Raw genomic sequence first — 18,925 nt, 5'->3', positions numbered from 1 at the left:
CTAAGACTGGATTAACTCCCCTCCTATGCATCTAGAAGAGAATAGCACATCCTTAAGAGAACTAAGAAAGATGGAAACCTCAGTCAGAAAGGCTGCTGGCCTGTGAGTAAGTCTTCTATCCACTATTATAACTCCAGAAAATGCCATCATATTTCACACAAGATAATGTAATAGGCTGTTCCTGGTCTCACAACTCCTGTCCTCAACCCTTTTCAGACCCTTCTCCACACAACAAGCAAAGTCATTTTATAAAGTGTAAATCAGATTATAAACATCCCCTATTTTTATTCTCCAGAGGCTTCCTCCTTACATCATAAAACTTGAACTCCTTTTGGAGGTTTTACAAGACTCTGCCTGATCTAAATTCTGCCTACCTCTCTCTGACTTCATCTCCTGCTAGTCTCCTCTCTCTGCTTTCGTTGCTATACTGGTTTTCCTTCAATCCTTCAAATACGCAAAATAAATACTGTGTCAGTGACTCTGCATTTTCCGTTCTGTTTACCCAGAACACTGCTTGCCTTAGATCTCTAAATAGCTGCCACCTTCCTAACCTTCAGGTCTCAGGTCAAGGGCTGCCTCCTCACAGAGACTTTCTCTGACTACCCCAATAGAACATGTCTCATATGCTCCTCCCATCCCACTCCTCGGTTGTTTCCTTCACAGCACCTTTTACCCACTGAAATGATCTTGATTTGTTTACACATTTTAATGTCTGATTCTCATTACTAGAATACAAGATCTATGATAGTAAGAATTTTGTCGTGTTCATTGCCAAATACAGAGTAAGCAATCAAGAAATGTTAGCTCTACTATATAGTAAAAATATACGGAATCAATTTTGGATGAGGAAAAAAGTCACATGTATTTGTAGTCTTAATTCACTGGAATAGAGGTATTTAAATATTATTCTTTTGAAAAAAACAGTCATCTAGTTTCCCAAATAACATGTGGAGAAATGACACTAGGAACATATTACTTACAGTTTCGTATGTAACAACTGGCAACTGATGATTTTGCCAGGAGTTCCATTCCCAAATCCTGTAATCTGCCAGAGTTTTCAGTTCCACATGCAGCCAGAGCTGCCTGGTCAGTAGAAAAAAGGCTTGTCTGTATGTCTCCAGAAGCGGCAATGCTGCTTTTTATTTCTGAAAGTGTATTCTTTACATCAGTTTTCATACATCGAACTTCGGCCATTTGAGTTTTGAGTCTTTTTAACATCTTTAAATCAGAGGGCACTCGCCACATTGCCTGCTGCTTCCTTTGGTCTTTATCTTTTCGAGAATATGATGCTTCGGAGAAATTGACAAGTCATGTTAACAAACGTTAATATTCATGAAATCATTTGTATACGAATATATGCAAATTTGATGTGTAAAATAAGCTAGGGTGCTTTACTTGATATCAACAATAAAACATGCACTAAATTCCGTTGATGAAAATAAAGAATCTTATTCACACCTTCAGTTAGAATCTGAGTCACATCATACTCAAATTTGAATTACACATTTAATTCTAAAAGTTTAAAAGCTGCCCTACTGCCTTGTGCTTTCTTCTTTAAACTTCTCCACTTTTCTAAAACTTTCTGCAGAGCTTTTATTATGTTTATAATTGAAAAAAACGACAAAGAAAATCTAGAAGCCAAATACTTTGTCAAATCTGCCATATATAACATTATATTAAAAATATGTATTGCTGGCCAGGCACAGTGGCTTACGCCTGTAATCCCAGCACTTCAGGAGGCTGAGGTGAGAGAATTGCTTGAGGCCAGAAGTTCAACGTCAGCCTGGGGAGCATATGACACCCTATCTGTACAAAAAAAATTTTTTTGTTAGCTAGGCTTGGTAATACCCTGACTGAACTTCCATTTCTGATAATTTTCTCAGAATTGTCAGTTTTCTGAAATACAGTCTGAATCTAACCACCTCTAAAATAAAACAATGGCTCTCCATGCCTACTATGAATAAATTCCTCTGGCTAGCATGCAAGTCCTTTCATAGAATGGACCCAACACGACTTTCTAGTTCTACTTACCACTATATGTACCTTAAAATCTGGTTCAACTAGATTACCTGATACCTTTTAATACTCCTTTACATGGTTAAGAACATGAATTTGAAGTTAATCTGACAAATGTTCACTAAATACGTGTTGAAATAAACACACAGAAAAAAATAAACATCAAAACCTAAGCAGGCCAGGTGCAGTGGCTCACACCTGTAATCCCAGCACACTCCGGGAGGCCGAGGCAGGTGGATCACTTGAGCTCAGGAGTTTTGAGAAAAGCCTGGCCAACATCGTGAAACCTGTCTCTACAAAAAATTAGCTGGGATTACAGGGATTCACGCCTATAATCCCAGCTACTCAGGTGGCTGAGGTATAAGAATCACCTGAACCCATGAAACAGAGGTTGCAGTGAGCTGAAATCCCGCCATTGCACTCCAGCCTGGGCAACAGAGTGAGACTCTGTCTCAAAAACAACAACAACAACAACAACAACAACAACAAAAGCAAACAAACAAAAAAGGACCCAAGCAAGCCTTTTCAATAAAAAGAAAGTCATTATCTTTCTGCACACTAGCTTACCAACATCCCTTCGCTGAAAGGTATTTTCATTTGGCTTCCATGAGTGTTTCTCTTGGTTTTTCTCCTTTCTAAAAGCTCTTTATCTGGCCCATCTTCCTCACACTCACTAAAAACAGATGTTCATCAGGATTATGTTCCTGGCTCTCTTCTTTTAAAATATTCTCAAAATTCTTTTGCAATCTCACACCCTTGGTTTTAATTATCCAGTATCACCTCCAGAAGAATAACTGTCTGTATTCCAGTTTTTTGTTTGTTTGTTTTTTGAGACAGAGTTTCACTCTTGTTGCCCAAGCTGGAGTGCAATGGTGCAATCTCGGCTTACTGCAACCTCCGACTCCCAGGTTCAAGCCATTTTCCTGCCTCAGCCTCCTAAGTAGCTGGGATTACAGGCACCTGCCACAATGGTGGGCTAATTTTTTGTATTTTTAGTAGAGACAGGGTTTCACCATGTTGGCCAGGCTGGTCTCGAACTCCTGACCTCAGGTGATCCACCAGCCTCAGCCTCCCAAAGTGCTGAGACTACAGGCGTGAGCCACTGCACCCAGCTCCAGTTCTTAATTTTTAGCTGTCTACTGGTCCTCTCTAATTTGATGTCACACTGTTATGCCCAACTCAAGATGTTTAAATCAAAAACTTGCTTTTTCTTTCTACTATTTTCCCCACCCTCATTATCATCAGCATTTTATCTATATTTGAAATGCAGATAATCTCATTTGTATTATTTTTACACAGAAAACTAGTTTTTTTTTTTTTTTTTTTTTTTTGGAGACGGAGCCTATATCTGTTGCCCAGGCCGGAGTGCAGTGGTGCGATCTCGACTCACTGCAACCTCTGCCTCCCGGGTTCACTCCATTCTCCTGCTGAGTAGCTGGGACTACAGGCGCCTGCCACAATACCCAGCCAATTTTCTGTGTCCTTGGTAGAGATGGGGTTTCACTGGGTTAGCCAGGATGGTCTTGATCTCCTGATCTCGTGATCCGCCCGCCTCGGCCCCCCAAAGTGCTGGGATTACAGGTGTGAGCCACTGCGCCCGGCCAAAAATTAGTTTTAAACAGAAATCTTACTGTTTAGTTTGCATTTTTCCCAATGAGACTGAATATTTTCAAAAACACGATTTTACCTGTCTATAAAATATACCATTGTATGGTTATGCTGTAATTTATTCAGCTATAACTGTATTGTTGAATATTTTTAAACATCTGATTGTTTTCTCTTTGGAATATACTCCTCAAAGTTAAATTCCAGGTTTAAAGGATATAGATATTTTAAAACTACTGCAAAATTGTCCTTCAAAAAGGTTAAACCAACTTACATATCCACCTATGGAATCAGAACCTGTCTGTTTCACTGGGCCTTTGCAAACACTACTTGTCATTTAAGTAAAACTTTATATAAAGCATACTTGGCGCACACGTAAAAGGCAACTATTTCATAACCTGAAGACAGTCTTTTAAACTGAGGATCCAGACTTTCAGGAAGTATATCTGGCTCCTAGGAATGAAGAAGCCTAAATAATCTGGACTCCATGTCTCTACACCAGTAGAGGAGCTCTATTTCTCTGTTACTTACACAGAGGTTCTGCCTTGGACTTTGATTGAAAAATGAGTTCTCTTGCCTTAAAACTGCATCAAAATCAGAGTTCTAAATCATTGATTTGATGTATATAATACTATTGTTTAAGAAGGTAGAAAAATATTTGTCATATATTTTTGAATATACTGAATATACTTTAGAAAGCATTCCAACAAAAATGGTTTTTAAAATGTAGTTTTTAAAGGCAAATCCTTAGTTGTCCAAAATGACTCTATCCCTGAGTTTTAAAAAGCCCATGTTTGACTATACAAATCTCCATTTTATTATAGTAAATGTAATTTCCATTTAACAAATAACCTTTGCACAGAAAGCATTGCTGCCAACTGGTGTACATTTTTAGGCTATTGAACATTGAAGAATGAGTAAGTCACTTTTTCTATGTTCAATTTAGATACAGTTCCACTTGGAAGTAAGGGAATTCATGAAGCCTGACCAAAAAAAGTCCATTCACAAAGAAGATAACTGTATTTCATATGGATCAAACTATCAGGCAAAATCTGAGTAGCAAAATCATAAAAAACCTTCTTGTGGGCATTTTTACTTTGTTTTTGCACAAATCACCTTTGAACAGTAATTTAAAAATTAATTTAGTTGATATAAATATCATTTTTAGGGTATACAATGAAAAACACAGAAATATACCATGTTCCACACATAGCTGAAATACTTAAATGAAAATCCAAGAGTTCTTTCAGACAGCCACAGAAAAAAAGGAAATTATCACTGGTATTATTTTACCTGTGGGCTGCAGAAGTGAAGCAGGTGGGCGAGGTTGTAAGCCCCACAAATTTTCTATACTGCTCCGGTCCTTAAGGTCCAACAAATGTATTAAAATTAATGGATCAATGTCTAGTAAACTACTGGTAGCAGCAGAGCATAAATGTGTTCTTCTTGATATTCTACTACTGGAACCCACATAGCCATGGTTACTACCTGCAAAAGAGGTGTAGAAAATGTATGATATACGTATCTGCACAAATTTAGCTATATTTAAATGAAAAAATGAACTGGTTAACATTATATGAATACTTGTCTATGGACCTATCTCTTAGGAGTTCAGGTTCATGATAAGCAGAAAGAAGGAACCAGATGGCCAGAGAGTTGTACACTAGCACAGTGATTGAGTGGTGGCCTCATTAGTACTTAGAACTCAGAAGCAAGCATCAACCCCATCCTGAGCCCTAGAAAAAAAAAGATGACAATGTGTACAATGTGCACAATCGGAGGGATGAGGGGTGAGGGTGAGGAGGAGATTATATCCCGTGACCACCTGGTTTTAGACGAAAGACGACAAATTCCCATAGTATAACAGATTACAGAGTATTAGACACCAAAATAGGAATCTCATCCAAGTCTCTGGACAGCAAAATGTACAGGTCATGACGGTTTGGTAGACTTTTTCTACTTTGATTAAATAATGGGGTACAATTTGAAGTTTTCGGACTGTCATGTTAATGACTGATGCATATTACAGACATCTGTAAGCAGATATTATGCCTATACCCCTATACTGGACTATGCTCTTTAAGCCAAGAAAAGCATCTGACTTTTCTCTAGCACCTAGTTATAATGCATAGCAAATACCAGGTATGGAAATGTTGCTTAAAACTGACCTTCTTCAATAAAGCTGTTTAAATATATTCTAACGAGAACATTTTTAAAAAATGCTACATGCAGGAAAGTAGATAATATAAAATATTAAAAAGTCAGGTTCTGACTACTCATGAGTATTTCAGAGAGATCCAGAAGGATATAACTTAGGAGGAAAGCTCCATTATTCAGAAGCTTCAAGCCAATTAATAATTTATGCTTTTCACATCCTCATGTTCTCACTGTCTCCCACTTCTATCTCCTCTTCTAAGGATTATTATCTCACTGACAGTTTTTCTTCCCAGCCTCCGTAAACACTGCAATTCCTATTAAATAACAGAAAACGATTTCCCCTTCACATTGAACAAAAACAAAAACAAAACACTTCATTTTTTTTTTGAGATACAGTCTCACTGTTGCCCAGGTTGGAGTGCAGTGGCCCGATCTCCGCTCACAGCAACCTCCGCCTCCCGGGTTCAAGCGATTCTCCTGCCTCAGACTCCCGTGGCGGAGACTACAGACATGCACCACCACACCCGGCTAATTTTTGTATTTTCAGTAGAGACAGGGTTTCATGGATGGTCTGGATCTCCTGACCTAGTGATCCACCCGCCTCAGCCTCCCAAAGTGCTGGGATTACAGGCGTGAGTCACCGCACCCAGCTGAAAACTGTTTTTACCTCTTTTCTTTTACTAAGGAATTCCCAAATTGGGTTGTATGTCAGTCACCTGAAGGAGTTTTTAAAATTACATCCTAGATCTACTGAATAAGAATACTGGGGGTAAGAGGCTGGGTGCAATGGCTCACGCCTGTTATCCCAGCACTTTGGGAGGCCGAGGTGTGTGGATCACCTGAGGTCAGGAGTTCGAGACCAGCCTTGCCAACATGGAGAAACCCCATCTCCACTAAAAGTACAAAAAAATAGCCAGGTGTGGTGGCAGGCACCTGTAATCCCAGCTACTCAGGAGGCTGAGGCAGGAGAATTGCTTGAACCTGAGAGGCAGAGGTTACAGTGAGCCAAGATCACACCACTGCACTCTAATGTGAGTGACAGAGTGAGGCTCCATCTCAAAAAAAAAAAAAAGGATACGGGGGTGAGATCCAGGACTTATTCCCAAAAAGCTAGTCAGACTATTCTTACGTATAGCAAGCCCAGTAGCCCAGTGAATGGAGTTTACCGCCCTAATATCTGGTTCTCCTTTAAAAACAGAAGTTGCTCATTCTTCCATGTTAAATGCACTTACAGTAGAGAAAGCAGTGTCTCCTGTTTCTCACTGCTTTTTCAGGCCATTATTCTCACGACTGAACAATAACTTTTTTTTTCCCCCTGTGGGTATGACCTTTGGCTACTCCCCTTTCAAATGTTCCCACCTTTCTTTTCTTTTTTTTTTTTTTTTTGAGACAGTCTCGCCTCCCAGATTCAAGTGATTCTCCTGTCTCAGCCTCCCTCGTAGCTGGGATTACAGGCATGCGGCACCACGCCTGGCTAATTTTGTATTTTTAGTAGAGACGGTGGTTTCTCCATGTTGGTCAGGCTGGTCTTAGAACTCCCGACCTCAGGTGATCAGCCCGCCTTGGCCTCCCAAAGTGCTGGGATTACAGGGAGGAGCCAGTGTGCCCGGCCTATGTTCCCACCTTTCTACCCACTATCAAATTTCCCCACAGGCATCAAAGACTGGGTTGGCATCGATTTCAGTTTCTCTCTTTCCAAGCTATTCTGTGTGTCTCATATATAAATGTACAGCCCAATGAATACTCATAAAGTGATCACACCCAGATGAAGAAATAGATCATCAGTACCCCAGAACCCCCTCCTATGCCTACTAAAATTGCTCACTACTCTTACTCTACAAAAGTAATCTTCATTCTAACTTAATTTACAGATTGGTTTTGCCTGTTTGTATTTATGTAAAAGTAACAGAGTATGCTCTTATGCTCTTCTTCTTTGGTCAACATTATTCATGAGATTCATCTATATGGCTGTATATAGGAGTAGCTTATTCATTTTCTTTAAAAAAAAATTTTTTTTTAATATTCTTTTTAAACATTTTTCTCTTTTTTTTTTTTTTTTTTTTGAGACAGAGTCTTGCTTTGTCACTCAGGCTGGAATACAGTAGTGCAATCTTGGCTCACCACAACTTCCACCTCCCAGGTTCAAATGATTCTTATGCCTCAGCCTCCCGAGTAGCTGGGATTACAGGCATGCGTCATTTCACCCAGCTAATTTTTTCTATTTTTAGTAGAAATCAGGTTTTGCCATATTGGCCAGGCTGGTCTTGAACTCCTGGCCTCAAGTGACCCACATGACTCAGCCTCCCAAAGTGCTGGGATTACAGGCATGAGCCACTGCCTCATCTTCATTATTACTGTGCAGCATCAGTTTATGAATATATCCAATTTATTTCTCTATTCTATTAGAAAACAATTTGGGTTGCTTCTAGCTTTTGGCTATTAAGAATAAAGCTATGCAGCCAGGCACAGTGGCTCACGCCTGTAATCCCAGCACTTTCAGAGGCCGAGGCAGGTGGATCACGAGGTCAGGAGTTCAAGACCAGCCTGGCCACGATGGTGAAACCCCATCTCTACTAAAAATACAAAAATTAGCCAGCCGTGGTGGAGGGCGCCTGTAATCCCAGTTACTTGGGAGGCTGGGGTAGAACTGCTTGAACCCGGGAGCAGAGGTTGCAGTGAGCTGAGATCATGCCACTGCATTCTAGCTTGGGCGACAGAGTGAGATTCAAAAAAAAAAAAAAAACAACTATGCTTCTGAAGTTCACATAGGAAAAAAAAAAACCTCATAAAAAGACAAACGGATCAGTGACAGGTTCTTCTCCATTTGTGCCAAGCGATATGAATCTTGCTAAAATGTCACACTGATATACTTGAGTTCATTACAGCATACTGCCTGTATACATTATCATGACACTCAAGGCCCTATTACAGTCTAGTCCTCAACTACCTTTCCAGAATATTCTACATTTTCACATCCTTTATTTTGTTATAAATTACATACTGATATTTACAATCACAAAATCTTGTAATGATCAGTGCTGGATTTTCATTTAAAAATTATGCTCATTCATTTTTCTAACATCTGTGGGCCAGGTGCAATAGCTCACGCCTGTAATCCCAACACTTTGGGAGGCTGAGGCAGGAGGATTGAGGCCAGAAGTTGGAGACCAGCCAGGGCAAGAGAGAAAGACTCCGTCTCTACAAAAAATAATTAGTTGGGTGTGGTGGCATCTGCAGACGTCTTCTTATGAGAACTGCTTTTAGTTTATTCAGTTATTTGAATTTAAGTGAAAGATAATTTATGTTGGCCAGGCGCGGTGGCTCAAGCCTGTAATCCCAGCACTTTGGGAGGCCAAGACGGGCGGATCATGAGGTCAGGAGATCGAGACCATCCTGGCTAACATGGTGAAACCCCGTCTCTACTAAAAAAAATACAAAAAACTAGCCGGGCATGATGGCGGGCGCCTGTAGTCCCAGCTACTTGGGAGGCTGAGGCAGGAGAATGGCGTAAACCCAGGAGGCGGAGCTTGCAGTGAGCTGAGATCAGGCCACTGCACTCCAGCCTGGGCAACAGAGCGAGACTCTGTCTCAAAAAAAAAAAAAAAAAAAAATGTATGTCAAAAAACATTTGTTCTGAAAAGGTTGTAAATATCATTCTAATCCAGATTATTGCCTCACTGAATCCAGTGAGTAGGAAAAATCCAGTTTGTATTTGCTGGTTGTGCACGTGTGTGTGTGTGTGTTAAGAGACAGGGTCTTGCTCTGTCACCCACACTGGAGTACGGTGGCACAATCATGGCTCACTGTACCCTCGAACTCCTAGGCTCAAGCGATCCTCCTGCCAGTCTCCCAAGTAGCCAGGACTACAGCCACCTGAGTCAATAAATATTTCTTGTTTCAAGCTATCTCCTTATTTAATATGGTCTATAAAATGAGATTATTAAGTAAACATTTAACTTTATACCTAGCTTTTATATAAGCCCAACCACCTCCTTTTTAACGCATAACATAACATCGTAATTCTCTAGATGACATAACTTTTTAGACAATTGTATAGTTCTAAAACATTAACCAGGCCTGGCACAGTGGCTCACATCTGTAATCCCAGCGCTTTGGGAGGCAGAGGTGGGTGGATCACTTGAGGTCAGGAGTTTGAGACCAGCTGGCCAGCATGGTGAAACCCCATCTCTACTAAAAATACAAAAAAGCCGGGAGGGAATGGTGATGCATGCCTGTAGTCCCAGCTATCTGGTAGGCTGAGGTAGGAGAATGGCCTGAACCCAGGAGGCAGAGGTTGCAGTGAGCTGAGATCGTGCCACTGCACTCCACCCTGGGCAACAGAGCAAGACTCCGTCTCAAAAAACAAAAAACAAAAAACACATAAACCATTCAAGGCTTGAAATGGACCTTCATAATAAGCATATAACAAAAAAGCAGGCCGGGCACGGTGGCTCAAGCCTGTAATCCCAGCACTTTGGGAGGCCGAGACGGGCGGATCACGAGGTCAGGAGATCGAGACCATCCTGGCTAACACGGTGAAACCCCGTCTCTACTAAAAAAATACAAAAAACTAGCCAGGAGAGGTGACGGGTGCCTGTAGTCCCAGCTACTCGGGAGGCTGAGGCAGGAAAATGGCATAAACCCGGGAGGCGGAGCTTGCAGTGAGCTGAGATCAGGCCACTGCATTCCAGCCTGGGCGACAGAGCGAGATTCCGTCTCAAAAAAAACCAAAACTAAAACCAAAAAAAAACCAAAAAAGCATTTCCACACTCTGCCCACTGTCACCCCGATCTAGCTTTTTCATTGCCTTGGTTTAAAAAGCTTTTTACTGGCCAGGCGTGGTGGCTCACGCCTGTAATCCCAGTACTTTGGAAGGTCAAGGAGGGCAGATCACGAGGTCAGGAGATCAAGACTATCCTGGCTAACACAGTGAAACCCCGTCTCTGCTAAAAATACAAAAAATTAGCTAGGCGTCGTGGCGTGCGCCTATAGTCCCAGCTACTCGGGAGGCTGAGGCAGCAGAATGGTGTGAACCCAGGAGGCAGAGCTTGCAGTGAGCCAAGATCATGCCACTGCACTCCAGCCTAGGCTACGGAGCGAGACGCCATCTCAAAAGAAAAAAAAAGCTTTTATTTTAGTATAGTTTTAGGTTTACAGGAAAGATAAAAATACAGACAGTTCCTATAAAACCCAGACCCAATTTCCCCAATGTTAATACCTTTCATTACTATGGTATATTTGTCACAATTAATGAACCAATACTGATATATTATTAACTAAATCCTATTGAGATTTTAGTAGTTTTCCCCTAATGTTCTTTTTCTGTTCAGAGTCTCACCTAGAGTATTGAAATACATTTAGTTGCTCCTGTCTTTTTAGACTCTTCTGGTCTATGACAGTCTCTCAGATTTTCTTTATATCTGAAAAGTATGTCAAATATTTTGTAGAATGTTCCTCAATTAAGGGTATGACTTTTTCCCTCATGATTAGATTGTCTGTGGGTTTTTAGAGAGGGAAGATACTACAGATATAAAGTACCATTCTCAACATATCAACATGACTTATCACTTAAAATACTATCAACATGCTATCAACATGACCTATCACTTACAATACTAAATTTAATCACCTGGGTAGGTAATGTTTGCCAAGTTTCTCTACTTTGAAGTTGTTTCCCCCTTTTGAAACTGTACTCTTCAGAAGCAAGTAACTAAGCATAGCCTACAGTTAAGGAGTAGAAGTTATATTTCATCTCCTTGAGGAGGGAGTATTTAAATAATTTGGAATTCTTTTGTATGTATACTGTCATATTCTAGCTAATTGTTCATAAATCCACTCACCTTTATGTTATAAATTACTTAGTGTTGTATTTTCCAGGTAGGCATGATATTTAACAAATTTGTGCCAAATATATAAATTTCCCAAAGCATATAATAAAAATAAACTGGTTCATTATTATGTCTTCAACATCTAGAATTCAGTGCCTGAATTATTAAAGAACATTCAGAATTATAACACAGGTTCCATAAGAACAGGAATATCTTGTTATTCAATATTGTATCTCTAGATAGTAAAACTGTACACAGTTCAAGTGCTCAGTAAATATTTTATGAATATATAATTCAAAAATGTAAACTCTTCTTTACCCTAAGTGTATATAAATGTTATATACAAGAATTTCCCTACCACACAGTTTAAGAGAGGAAAGAATGGACCTAACTAAAAGAAAACACACAAAGCTGAAAAGTCAGTCAGTCAGTAAGACTTAATGCTATGCCAGACAGGGATTAAGTCACATGCTCCCTATACTTAAAAATAAACTACATTCTAACTCCAAACAGGGTTTCTTCTTTTTTCTAGAAGCTAAGCAAGCACTGGCCTCAAGATAAGCAATATTGAAACAATTGCAACTTACTGACTGCCAGATGCTGACTGACTCACTCCCCGTTCTACAAGCCATAACTACAGAGCTTTCATTGGACAAAAGACTGATTTCAGTAACTTTCTCCTGTTAAGAGTCCCCAACCATGGACTGGTTCTGGCCCGTATACAGAGGTTGAGCATTGAGTCGTTGTGTCGTTGGTTTTACCTTTGTGTCGTTGGTTTTACCTTTTGACAACAGGGCCTAATTGTAATGCATTTAAATGTTCAATCCCCAGTCCAAAGTAAACATGAAATGCATGTAACATGCATGTTTGTCTACTATGCATGCATGTGTTCCCCTCTTCATGATATTCACAGCTCCTCCTATACCCTGTTGAATCCATTTAGTTGTACTTGGACAACTTATTCATTATCAATTCCTATGTTACCCTTCCCTCCTGCAAAGTGCCTGCTTTTAGTCTTTACCAGAGGCTATACTTCACAGCTTGTCAGGATGGCCAGTCTTTATAAGAATTAAAGCTTTCTCTCTAAATTTGTAGATCTTGTGATTCTTTGAAGTTCCTCCTGACTAAAGAATGACACAGAGGAATGAGAGAAGTAAGACTAAGGAAACAAACAGGAATCCAGACATAAAGGAATTTATGTGCCATGTTAACAAGTTTGGACTTTATCCTATAATAAATATAATCCTTAAAGAGTTTTTAAGTAGAGAAATAACATGATTAGATATTATTTTTCATTATTTTTATTTCTTTTTTTGAGACAGGGTCTCACTTTGTTGCCTAGGCTGGAGTACAGTGGTGCTATCTCAGCTTACTGCAGGCTCCGCTTTCTGGCTCAGGTGATCCTCCCACCTCAGCCACCCAAATAGCTGGGACCACAGGCAGCAATTTTGCCACCACATCTGGCTAACTTTTTTTGTATTTTTTGTAGAGACAGGGTTTCACCACGTTGCCCAGGCTGGTCTCAAACTCCTGGACTCAAGCAATGCACCCACATCAGCCTCCCAAAGTGCTGAGATTACAGGTGTGAGTCACCAAGTCTGGCAGAGAAGTAACACGATTAGATATTAATCAGAAAGAAAAAAACACCCTCATTCTGAATCCATGCTGTAAAAATGGATTCATGCTGTAAAAATGGAGGGGAACAATAATAAATACAAAGAACCCAGGTGAAAGGCTGTTGTGAAAGACAGAGGCCTAGACTAGGAATGGCAAAGGAGTGGGAGTATCAAATGAATTTACGCACGATTTAGGAGACAGAACCAACAGATCTTGGTAATACACTAAAGGTAAACTTTTAGGGAGAGGAAGAAGTAAAGAATGTATAGCACTATCAATCAGGGTAGCTACTGCTGACAGGCAAGCTGGCAGATGAAAAGACAGTAATTTGTGTTTGGGAGGTGCTGAGTCACACCAAGATAAGGGTTTGGAAATTACTGGAAAGTCAAAGGCTAAAGAAAGAACTTGAAGAGTAATCAGTATATAGATAGTAACTGAAATACAGGTGTGGATACGATTACCCAGGATTAAAGTCAGGAGTAGAAAGAATATAGGGCTTAGGTTGGAGTTGCAATGGTGAGGACTAGTATTTAGAAGTCTTTAGTTATCCAAGCATATTAAGAGTATGCCAGTGTTGGCCAGGCGCAGTGGCTCACGCCTGTAATCCCAGCACTTTGGGAGGCCAAGGCAGGCGGATCATGAGGTCAGGAGATCGAGACCATCCTGGCTAACACAGTGAAACCCCATCTTCACCAAAAATACAAAAAGTTCTCCGGGCGTGGTGGCGGGTGCCTGTAGTCCTAGCTACTCCGGAGGCTGAGGCAGGAGAACAGCGTGAGCCTGGGAGGCGGAGCTTGCAGTGAGCCGAGATCACACCACTGTACTCCAGCCTGGGCAACAGAGCGAGACTCCGTCTCAAAAAAAAAAAAAAAAAAAAAAAAGAAGAATATGCCAGTGTTCACACTGAGGAGAACATGGGTAAAACAGAAACAGTAGAAAGCTAACTTTTAATTACTCTAGCCAAGATTCACTACTTAATTAAATAGATCCGAGAACACACAAAAAAAGTACTCATTATATAAGTCAGTTCTTCCCAGGAGAAGCAGTGTAGTTTGGGAGAAAAATGCTGGGTCCACAAACCCAGGACAATCTGGAGTTCTAGTCTGGTTGTACTAACAACCAGCTATATGACCAGGCAACTAAAAACCATAAAATGAGCTCTTTAAGATCCTTTGTAAGTCTAAGAGTCAATTATTCCATTGAGATCATTCTATAGTCCAGGAAGATATACAAATAAGACTTTATATCAGAAAACAGTATAAAATATAAGCATGGGATACAGACAAAACTGGGGATTCAATTACTCTCATTTACTAAATTGCTAAAAGTTGGCAAGTTGCTGTAATTTCTCTATCCATCGGTGAATGTACCACCAGAATTTTATTAATATAAGGCATATAAAGTGCTTCTCACAGTGCCTGGTACATAAGAACATTTTTTAAATGGTAGCTATTATTATTAAGTATCTTTAGTAATGAACTCTAAAAAATCCGTATTACAAGATGTAGCACTTCCAACACCATGAACCATGTACAAGCAGTGGCTACCACCTATTTAAAATATAATACGGTCAGAGAAGAGCAGGGAGAAAATAGAATGGCTTGGAGGCAGTGGGTGACCTCATTACCTGCAGGTCCTGCAGCTGCATCTTCCATGAGTTCTCCCTCTTCTAATTCCATGTTGTTATATTCCACATCATTTTCTCCAGACCTAAGAATATGCAAAACCCATCATTCATATAGAGCGATACAATAAACATTTTTCACACCTCAACAAATTTTATGATATGCAGATTTTTCTGTGAAATAAGATATTTCTAAATACAAAAAGAAGAAAGATTTTTTGTCACTATCCAAATTTAAGTAGTGGTAATGTTATTGTTTAAACAACCTTCAAAAAATATCGGCCAGGCACGGTGGCTCACGCCTACAATCCCAGCACTTTGGGAGGCTGAGGCGGGCGGATCACAAGGTCAGGAGATTGAGACCATCCTGGCTAACACAGTGAAATTCCCGTCTCTGCTAAAAATACTAAAAATTAGCTGGGCTTGGTGGCGGACACCTGTAGTCCCACCTACTCAGGAGGCTGAATCAGGAGAATGGCGTGAACCCAGGAGGCAGAGCTTGCAGTGAGCCAAGATTGCGCCACTGCACTCCAGCCTGGGGGACAGAGCGAGACTCCATCTCAAAAAAAAAAAAGAAAAAAAAAAAAATCAGCCATTTCTTCTTACAAAGCTAAGAAAAAAAAGGAATTAAAAAATATATATATCAGGCCGGGCGCGGTGGCTCACACCTGAAATCCCAGCACTTTGGGAGGCTAAGGTGGGCGGATCACCTGAGGTCAGGATTTCGAGACCAGCCTGGCCAACATGGCAAAACCCTGTCTCTCCTAAAAATACAAAAATTAGCTGGGTGTTGTGGTGGGTGCCTGTAATCCCAGCTCCTCAGGAGCCTGAGGCAGGAGAATCGGTTGAACCTGGGAGGTGGAGGTTGCAGTGAGCCCAAGATTGCACTACCGCACTCCAGCCTGGGCAACAGAGCGAGACTCTGTCTCAAGAAGGACAGGACAGGACAAGACAGGAAAGGAAAAGAAGATTAAAACAAAAAGAACTGTGTCAGGCAAAAAAAAAAAAAAGAAATAAATGAAACACTAATAAATCTAAGAACCACTGTTAGAAGAAATTCCAGCTTCTGAGAACTGGTAGCTTAATGGTAATAAATTAGGCTTAAAATATTACAATTTAATATCCAAAAAAAAAAGGCCCAAATTACTGTTTATGACTAAATACTATTTTTCCAAAAATAAAATTTCAGAAAAGAGGGTACTGACTAGGCCATACAAAGTCTCTCATATTAAAAAACACTCACTATTACTTTATTTTAAACAACAAAGTACTATTTGAAACAGTACCAATCAATGATAGTCTTGGATATTTAAGGAAATCTCAAGATAAGCATCCAGCTTGACAATGTAAGGAGCTCTGCAGATCTGCTCGTTAGTCAAACTGGTGACAATTATTTTAAAAACAACCACTTAACGACTCTGGAAATGGTCCCAAGGGTATACAGCAAATGAAGAAACATCTACTTAAAAAAATCTATAAAACCTGGGTAAGACAAGTGGGTATCCGCAGGATTTGAACCAAGACCACTCCGCTTCCTAACTTGGCGTTACAGAAATTCCACTCCAGATTGGTGCAATGAAGAACATAGGCCTCCCACTTCCCAAGCTTCCAAGAGGAGGGCTATATTCCTAGGAGTGGCAAGATATCTCCATTTCTCATTCTGCCCCCAGCTACCTATTGCTGATGCTATAGTACAGGCACACACCGCCAAGACATGGAGACTCCCTTCTGCTGAGACCCACTTGTGGAATAGAGGCTCTACTTGGATGCAGCATGATGAGAATACTGGGGCCCAGATCATCCCTGTCCCAGCTTATTCATAAGGTGGAGGTCCCAAGCCTGAAAAGGAAAGAACTAAGGCTACTGTCCCCAACATCCAGTTAACTCAGCTTCTAAAGTAAGGGAGGTATACTTTTATCCTCACTGCAACTTCAAAGCTTTGGCTCAGAGATTTTGCCTACAGGGAGAAGCAGAGACACATACAACACTCAGAGAAACATACAACACTATTAACAGCATCAACAAAATACAGTTGGCCTTCTATATCTGTGGGCTCTGCATCTGCACATTCAACCAACTGTGGATCAAAAATATTTTTTAAGGCCTGGTGCGGTGGTTCATGCCTGTAATCTCAGCACTTGGGGAAGCCGAGGCTGGAGGACTGCTTGAGCCTAGGAGTTCGGGGCCAGCCTAGAACAACATAGTAAGGCCATAGTGAGACCCCATCTCTACAAAAAATTTAAAAATTAGCCAGGTGTGTTGGCAAGCACCTGTAGTCCTAGCTACTTGGAAAACCAAGGTGGGAGGATCACTTGAGCCCAGGAGGTCGAGGTTGCAGTGAGCTGTGATCACAACACCACTGCACTCCAGCTTGGGTGACAGGCCAAGACCCTGTCTCAAAAAATAAAGTTGGCCGGGTGCAGGGGCTCACGCCTGTAATCCCAGCACTTTGGGAGGCCGAGGCAGGTGGATCACCTGAGACCAGGAGTTTGAAACCAGCTTGGCCAACATGGCAAAACCCTGTCTCTACTAAAAATACAAAAAATTAGTCAGGCATGGTGGCAGGTGTGTATAATCCCAGCTACTCAGCAGACTGAGGCAGGAAAACCGCTTGAACCCGGGAGGTGGAGGCTGCAGTGAGCTGAGATTGTGCCATTGCGTTCCAGCCTGGGCGACAAGAGCGAAACTCCATCTCAAAAAAAATAAATAAAACAAAACAAAATAAAGCCATGCACAGACTTTTTCCCCTTGTCATTATTCTGTATACTATAGAGCATAACAACATAGCATTTACATTGTATTAGGTATTATAAGTAATCTAGAAATGATTTAAAGTATAGGGGAGGATGTGTATAGGTTATATGCAACTACTCTGCCATTTTATATAAGAGACTTGAGCATCCTCAGATTTTAGTATCCAAGGAGGGGTCCTAGAACCAATACCACAAGGATACTGAGGGACAACTGTACTAGCAAACAGAATCCAGCAACATATAAAAAGAATCATGAGCCAAGCGTGATGATGCACACCAGTAGTCCTAGCTACTAGGAAGGCTGAAGCAGATGGATCACTTGAGGCCAGAGTTCAAAGTTACGGGGAGCTATAATCATGCCACAGTACTCCAGCCCGGCCACAAAGCAAGATTTTCTTTGGAAAAAAAAAAAATTTCTGGGTGTAATGGCTCCCAGGCCAAGGCAGGCGGATCACGAGGTCAGAAGATCGAGACCATCCTGGCTAACACGGTGAAACCCCATCTCTATTAAAAATACAAAAAAAGCTTAGCCAGGCCAGGTGGTGGGAGCCTGTAGTCCCAACTACTCGGGAGGCTGTGGCAGGAGAATGGTGTGAATCGGGAGGCGGAGCTTGCAGAGAGTGGGTATCGCGCCACTGCACTCCAGCCTGGGTGACAGAGAGAGACACCGTCTCAAATTAAAAAAAGAAAAAAAAAAAGGATGGCCAGGCAAGGTGGATCACACTTGTAATTCCAGCACTCTGGGAGGACGAGACGGTGGATCACGAGGTCAGGTGTTTGAGACCAGCCTGACCAACATAGTGAAACCTCATCTCTACTAAAAATACAAAAAATTAGCCAGGCGTAGTGGTGGGTGCCTATAATCCCAGCTACTCAGGAGGCTGAGACAGGAGAATCGCTTGAACCTGGGAGGCGGAGGTTGCAGTGAACCGAGATCATGCCATTGCACTTCAGCCTGGGTGACAGTGTGAGACTCTGTCTCAAAAAAAAAAAAAAAAAAAAAAATTACACACTATGACCAAGTGGGATGTGTCCCAGGAAGGCAAGCTTGGTTTAAAAATCCAAAAATCACCAGGCGCAGTGGCTCACACCTGTAATCCCAGCACTTTGGAAGGCTGAGGTGGGAAGATCACCTGAAGTCAGGAGTTCAAGACCAGCCTGGCCAACGTGGTGAAACCCCATCTCCACTAAAAATACAAAAAAAAATAGCCAGGCGTGGTGGTATGTGCCCGTAATCCTTGCTACTCGGGAGGCTGAGGTGGAAGGATCACCTGAACCCAGGAGGTGGAGGTTGCAGTGAGCCAAGATCGTGACACTGCATGCCA

The 18,925-nt window shown here is 41.2% G+C and overlaps 1 protein-coding gene across 44 annotated transcripts in view; it reads right to left on the bottom strand.

Annotated features, from left to right (window-relative positions):
- The window catches only part of TRIM37 (tripartite motif containing 37), a 140,205-nt gene that overhangs the window by 61,838 nt on the left and 59,442 nt on the right, over positions 1 to 18,925 (bottom strand). For all 44 annotated transcript variants that reach the window (XR_010581795.1, XR_012425575.1, XR_010581793.2 and 41 more), the window contains 3 exons: positions 14,851 to 14,933; positions 4,915 to 5,109; positions 981 to 1,289 (listed from right to left, as the gene is read on the bottom strand). Coding sequence is in view for 41 of the 44 variants with exons in the window: in XM_074019113.1 (XP_073875214.1) it covers positions 981 to 1,289; positions 4,915 to 5,109; positions 14,851 to 14,933 (587 nt within the window). In the remaining 3 variants the exon portion in view is untranslated. The remainder of the gene's footprint in view (positions 1 to 980; positions 1,290 to 4,914; positions 5,110 to 14,850; positions 14,934 to 18,925) is intronic.

Source organism: Macaca fascicularis, chromosome 16 (assembly GCF_037993035.2).
Source record: "Macaca fascicularis isolate 582-1 chromosome 16, T2T-MFA8v1.1".
NCBI lineage: Eukaryota > Metazoa > Chordata > Mammalia > Primates > Cercopithecidae > Macaca > Macaca fascicularis.
Note: the sequence above shows the minus strand (reverse complement) of the source record. Positions and strands in the feature narration are given on the sequence as shown.